Source organism: Macrobrachium nipponense, chromosome 34 (assembly GCF_015104395.2).
Source record: "Macrobrachium nipponense isolate FS-2020 chromosome 34, ASM1510439v2, whole genome shotgun sequence".
Taxonomy (NCBI): domain Eukaryota; kingdom Metazoa; phylum Arthropoda; class Malacostraca; order Decapoda; family Palaemonidae; genus Macrobrachium; species Macrobrachium nipponense.
The window spans coordinates 42,056,416-42,063,553 of NC_061095.1; the positions used below are offsets into that span (position 1 = coordinate 42,056,416).

At 37.0% G+C, this 7,138-nt stretch overlaps 1 protein-coding gene across 1 annotated transcript in view; it reads left to right on the forward strand.

Annotated features, from left to right (window-relative positions):
* The window catches only part of LOC135208081 (sodium-coupled monocarboxylate transporter 2-like), a 52,582-nt gene extending 47,662 nt beyond the window's left edge, over positions 1–4,920 (forward strand). The window contains exon 12 of the mRNA XM_064240229.1: positions 4,783–4,920. Coding sequence (XP_064096299.1) covers positions 4,783–4,920 — 138 coding nt within the window. The remainder of the gene's footprint in view (positions 1–4,782) is intronic.
* The last annotated feature ends 2,218 nt before the right edge of the window (positions 4,921–7,138 follow it).

Sequence of the window (7,138 nt, forward strand, 5' to 3'; positions counted from 1 at the left end):
ACGTGGGCTCTGTGGTAGAGCTCCAGACTGGAAATGTTATGCTAAAGGAACATTCGCTGAGATTACTCAGGCCTTACAAATTCAGTATCATTTAGTTTATCAGTATTGCAAAAAATTGTTAAAAAAAACAAAATACCATTGAAATTTGCTTTTTATTGTTTTTTTTAATTAACTTCCAGATAGTACTTAAGATCTCATTAAACTAGATAGTTACCTTTTCTTATATAATTTTATGGAAATGCAATGTTACCTTTCAGCGATTATTTGGTTCTTACTTACGAAACATTTTGCGTTTAAATGTTACGGATTTGCTAAAAACCTTTTTAGTTATATATATATATGAATATGATCACATCAACGTGATCCATATATATCATTCGAGCTACAAATGTCCTTTAATATCTAATTCGCTCTACCTCGGTGGAATGATATATTTTCATATATGCACCGAAGGGGAATTTTTAGTTAATAATAAATTCGTCCCCTCATGGGATCGAACCACCGTCCAGTGGACGGAACGAAATCAGGACGGACGTGATGTTTTATATATATTCTATATATATATATATTATAATTATAATATATATATATATAGATATATATAATATATATATATATATATAATCACATCAGGAAAAAACCATAATTATAAAGGAAAGAGGTGTCCAATCAGACGCCAGTATTAGTATCATATACACGTTTTATTAAGAACGTTGTTGGTTCATGTTGTCACCACACATCATCAGTCTGCAATTGAAATTCAACATTAAAATAAACTTAAAAATTAAACGGAATTATAGTCATTTGGGATTAAGTTACAAAACTGGGTCCAGAATCTCTAATCCCAAGTCCTCTAATGTAAGAACGCACGCAAAGATTTGTAAAATCACCATCGATAAGAAATATTTCTCTATTATTGGCACTACAAAGCAAACTACCCTCCTAACTACCGTTGAGTCATTGTTTATTAAGCACCTGTCACCTGTCACCAACACCTCGTCATCCTCTCTCTCTGGCGTGAAGTTTACGTTGTGTGCAGACCTTACCGTTATTAGTCACTCAGCTCTTTCCTTCTTATGAATAGGTAGTTTTCTTCTCATTCTCTATTTTTTTTAACATTCGGGGTATGTTTTAATTTTTATTGTAATTTTTAAGTTTATTTTAATGCTGAATTTCAATTGCAGAACGTTGATGTGTTGGTGACAACACGAGACGTTTCATAATATAACGCGTTTATATGACTTGCGTCTGATTGGACACCTCTTCCTTATGTATATATATATATATATATATATATATATATATATATATATATATATTATATATATATATATATATATATATTTATCTGTGTATGTGAAAATGTGGGTCTATGTGTCGCTACAACAATTGTCATTTTATTTGCCATATTCCGTTTGTTTGTTTTTCTCTTATATAGCTCTTAGTTTCATACAAGAAAGAAACAAGGCGCATCTCATATCTACGACAATTCACTAAACAGCTGCCCAGCTCTCCAACAACACCTCTGGCTGCTGACGAGAAGATAAAGTAAAAGTGACACACCGCCTCCTGTCTCTAACATTTGTGTGTATGTGTGGGTGTGTGTGTGTGTGTCTGCCGGCGCTGATTCACGAAATGCACTGAAGAGGGTTTCCTCTCCAAGGGGATAGGGGAGGTAGCATTTCTCTTGTTGTTTTCCTCTAAATGCCACACCTATTTACCAAGTGATCTATTTTCTTTCTGGCTATTAGGTCTTGCTATTTTTACTGGCTAATTCACAGCTGCTGTTGATAAACAAATGAATTTTATAGTTCTTTTGTATCGAAAATGACGAGGCAAGTTGATGACATTGCACGTTTGTTACGAGTATACGCACATTTTGAATAACAACAACAATAATAAAATAATAATAATAATAATAATAATAATAATAATAATAATAATAATAATGTAATTAGAAAGCAGACCCTCTCTCAAGCATACTTTCTTAAAAGTAATGGCTACTTCAGCAGCGTTACACCTTTTAGAGATTCTTCTCTATTTTGCGAATAGCGGCTTTTTCCCCGTGCTACTTAAACAGGATAGTAGAGCGCCTATAGAGGTCATGGGTCAAATACAGGGTCAAAATAGTGTATATATTTGAATTTTATAGATAAACTATGATACCATCGTCATCAAAGTCATTAACGATCTCTCTCTTCTCTCTCTCTCTCTCTCTCTCTCTCTCTCTCTCTCTCCTCTCTCTCTTTCTTAAAGCGAGCTTTCATCTGGAGCTGCCAGATATCCTCGGCTCGAAGAAAGTGGCTTGAGAACTGGCTCAGGCAACAATGAAAAACGAAGACTCACCGCCACCAGCCAATAGGAGACAAGCATGGGGCAGACCCCCTGCTGTCAACCACAGATATAAGGAGACGGACACCGCACCAAGATCAGTCCACCCTCAGCTTCCCAGCCCGAGGATGTCTGGCAGCTCCAGACGAAAGCTCACTTTAAGACAGAGAGAGAGAGAGAGAGAGAGAGAGAGAGAGAGAGAGAGAATCATTAATGACTATGATATTCATAGTTTATCTGTAAAATTCAAATATATACATATATTTTTTACCCTGTATTTGACCATGACCTCTATAGGCGGCTCTACTAGCCTGTTAAGTAGCACGGAAAAAGCCGCTATTCGCAAAATAGAAAAGCATATCTACAAGTAGTAACGCTGTTGAAGTAGCCATTACTTTAAACTAATAATAATAATAATAATAAGTAATAATAATAATAATAATAATAATAATAATAATAATAATAATAATTGAAAGCCCTCCACTGGAGCCTGTGCAAGAAACACCAGGTACCTTGCAGTAATAAGTAATACGAGCACCAACAAGAGGGATTGATAGAAAACGCTTAGACAAAGATCTTATGGGACAATGACATCAGAAACAGATAGGGTGATACGTGCAAAAATAAGAAGAAAGTATAATTCATCGATTCCTAATACCATGTGACACAAAAGCATATGAGAAAGAAAGAGCAAACATTGATAAGTATCAAGACCTGAAAATAGAAATATGAAGGATATGGGATATGCCAGTGGAAATCTTACCCATAATCATAAGGCAATAGGCACGATCCCAAGATGCCTGAAAAGGAACCTGAATATTAGATGCTGAAGTAGCTCCAGGACTCATGCAGAAGAGTGTGCTCCTGGTTCCAGCGAACATAGTAAAAGTGAAGGAAGCAGGATACAACCTGGAACCCAACTCTATAATAACCAACTAGTCTAATAGGATGACTGTGGCAGAAAAACATATAATAATAATTAACATATTACGTTAGCTCTTAGGTTTTTATTCGTCCTCAGAGTTGAATTTCTCCTAAATTTCGAGTATAAAAATTTTTTTTGAAATATAAATTATAGGGGCGATATAATGCTTGATATATGTCTGGTTTCCATAACCAGTCAATTATTATGTTTTCTGGTCATGACCTACGAAGAGTTCCTTTTTTTTTTTTTTTTTTTTTTTTTTTTTGAGATACAGAAAGACGAGGGAGGGACTAGAATTAAATGAACAGCTTTGAACCATTTGTGAAAATAAGTCGGAAAACAATTCTTGTGTATGGCCTACTGATAATCGGGAGTCAAACTGACATTCTAAACAGCTGAAAGATATGAATGCTGAAAGCTAAGCAGGATTATCATGGCTTGTGCGGAGGACGTGTTCTAGTCATCTCCGAGTCCCTTTCACTATTATGCGAAGGAGCGAAACGAATGGTGGAATTCCAGGCAGGCTTCACTCAGCTTTAGAGGCAGGAATGACCTATTTCTCCTGATTCAACAAAGACATGCATACACATATACACACAAACTCGAATTATTCGTAATAAGTAATAAATAACATTTATCAGTGTACCTGAACTGTTATAGAATACCTCAGCGAATGATAATGATAATACTAATATTTTGGAGGAAGACCCTCTTTTAAACGAATTCTGTTTAATAAAATGGCAGAATTCAGCTAATTAATCTCATATATTATCATTTTCTATTTTTCTTATTACTCGCCTCTCTGGCTCAGCGATAATTCCTAATAATTAGCCAATATTCATATTGGGAGCAATCTAAATAATACAGAAAGTGATATTTTATTTAAAATACGATTTTGCTTCAGAATACTGGTATTATTAGTATATTGATATTCAGGAATACCGGGTCTCAGGTCCAGGTCGAGCAGGGCTTGTCGTCGGTTTTGGTACTTTTCCATAAGCGAGGTCAATGTCGGGCCAGGGTCGTCTCTGGTGCTTATCTGGTATTATTGCTAGTGTAGCTGGCTTACCGCGACGTTTCGACCTTCTCGTAGGTCATCTTCTTGGCTGAACAGCAATAGAAGTGAAGAGATTGTGTTTACATGCCGGTATTTATAGCGACTCGAAACACAGAGCTGGTTTCTGATTGGCCGAGCCGGTCTTGGGTGAAGAGGAGGATCCTGCATTGATGGAACTCAAGTAGAGTTGTCTGGGAAATAAATGTCTGGGGCCCTGCCTGCGGTGATAAAATATGATCAAGAATTAAATGAACTACTGCTAGACGATGAACCAATTGAATGGGTAGAAAATTTCTTATACTTAAGAGTCAACATGGACAGGTAACTGTCACCGAAAAAAGAAATGTCGATACAATGCTCTCAGGAGAATCACAGCCCTGAAGCAAGACGCCACATATCATATTCTGAAGACCTTTTATATTCAAACTATGAGGTCTTAGGTTGAGTATGCAGCCCCTGTACTCATAAGCCTCCAAAGCATACAAAGAAAGACTATGGAAGTCATACAAAATACAGTTTTGAGGCTCAGCCCGGGAGCTCCAGTGCGGACAAGATTAAGCATTCTAAGAGCAGAAACAAGACTGCCACCACTGGCATATCGAATTGATCAAAGAAATGTAGCTATGCTGCTAAAGATCTTCAAAAGCAACAGGAATTATCCACTAAAATACAATGAACAGGTGCGTAACCTTGCACGAAGAATTAGAACCTCTCAAAAGCTTCGCTGGCAACCTCCTTGCAACATTGAGGAGGATTGGCATTCAAGACATTGCTGCTGCAACCAAAGGCGTCACCCTCTGCAGCATACAAAAGCCAGCACATTGGGAGTCAGAGATCTTAAAAAATAACTTCACAACCTTCCGTGAAAGCAAAGCAGCTTGCACTCCGCTCCAGTTGCAACAAGCAACACAAGATGCAATCAACAGCACTGCAGCACCCAACATATATTATGCTGATGGATCAATAGATCTCAACATCCCAACCGCAGTAGCAGCAGCAGTTTATTCAGCCTCTTTCAAAGAAAGTTGGAGACTTCCCAATAATACCTCCAAACTCCAAACTGAATTAATGGCCATTGCAAAAGCCTGAGAAGACCCCAAAAATAATCAAGGGAGCACCCAAATTCATACCCAGACCAAAGGCGTCATTCAAGTTATAACTAGTGGGATTTTAAAATATAACATTGCTCTCCTCACAAGCGTCTGTGCAATCGCTTCCCTTTACCAAAGTAAAGGCAGATTAATTACACTAAACTGGATTCCGAGTCATGGTGGAATTCATGGCAACGAAGAGGCAGACGCAATTGCAAAAAGTGGTCTGCAATGTAGTAGCATTTGCATTAAATTGGGACAATCATGCACCCAGTTAAAAAGAGAAGCAGTAGCATACCACCATCAAAAAGAAGAGATCAGTGTGAGGCAGGCCTTCCTCGAAGATTAAAAAACTGCCAAATGGTATCTAGAGACAAGCGATTTATAGCCGCACCATATATCCAGCTGGTGCTCCTAAATATCTAGCATGTTGAGGGGGTCGTTCGCTGCTGATTTTAAGGTGGTGGACAGGAGAATAAATGTTTCTTGAGTAATATTTACTTCTACTGCTGACCAGCCAAGTAGATGACCTACGAGAAGGTAGAAACGTCGCAAAAAACCAGCTACACTAGCAATAATACCAGCTGAACACCAGAGACACCTCCGGCCTGACATTGACCTCGCTTATGAATAATACCAACACCGACAACAACCCTTTCTTGACCTTAACCTGAGATTCACCATTGCTGTATACAAATGTAATATCAGTATTGAGAAAAAAATCCTATTCTACATAAAAGTATCACATTCAGCATTATTTAGAAGTTCACTGAGCCAGAGAAGCGAGTAATAAGAAAAAGAATACAAGATGAATACATAGAATTAATTAGCTGAATTCGGCAATTTTATTCAACAAAATAATAATAATAATAATAATAATAATAAAATAATAATAATAATAATAATAATAATAATAATAATAATAATAATAATAATATTTTTTTTTTTGCTCTATCACAGTCCTCCAATTCGACTGGGTGGTATTTATAGTGTGGGGTTCCGGGTTGCATCCTACCTCCTTAGAAGTCCATCACTTTTCTTGCTATGTGCGCCGTTTTTTTCTAGGATCACACTCTTCTGCATGAATCCTGGAGCTACTTCAGTTTCTAGTGCTCCTATGATTATGGGTACGATTTCCACTGGCATATCCCATATCCTTCCTATTTCTATTTTCAGATCTTGATACTTATCCATTTTTTCTCTCTCTTATTATTATTATTATTATTATTATTATTATTATTATTATTATTATTATTATTATTATTATTATTATTATTATTATTTTGGAAGGAGACCCTCTCGTAGACATGTTTTGTTAAAAATGATTGTTGCTTCAGCACTATTAATCTTGTAGAGAGTCTCCTCTATTTATCTGAGGATGGCTTTCTCATTGTTGCTCAGACTGGCGAGCAACGCAACAAAGGACATGGTAAAATTCGGTTGAGTCATTTGGTTTATTATTGCTTATACAATTCTTTCTCTCTCTCTCTCTCCAACGCGACTTTTCTTCCTGATCCTCAGGACATTATTAAGCAATAACTGCTGAGGTACTGAATTCGAGTGGCGAGTCCTTCTTCTTATATCGCGATGTGTCGAGCTCTCGAGTTCCTGGGAAGGTGACTCATACGGCGAGCGTTTACAAGTCTTACAGACCTTCTCAGGCGGTTGATATGACTGGGAGCCTCTTGATTGGCTTTTAAATGAGTGACGTCACCCCTGGCATTGTTCTCATAA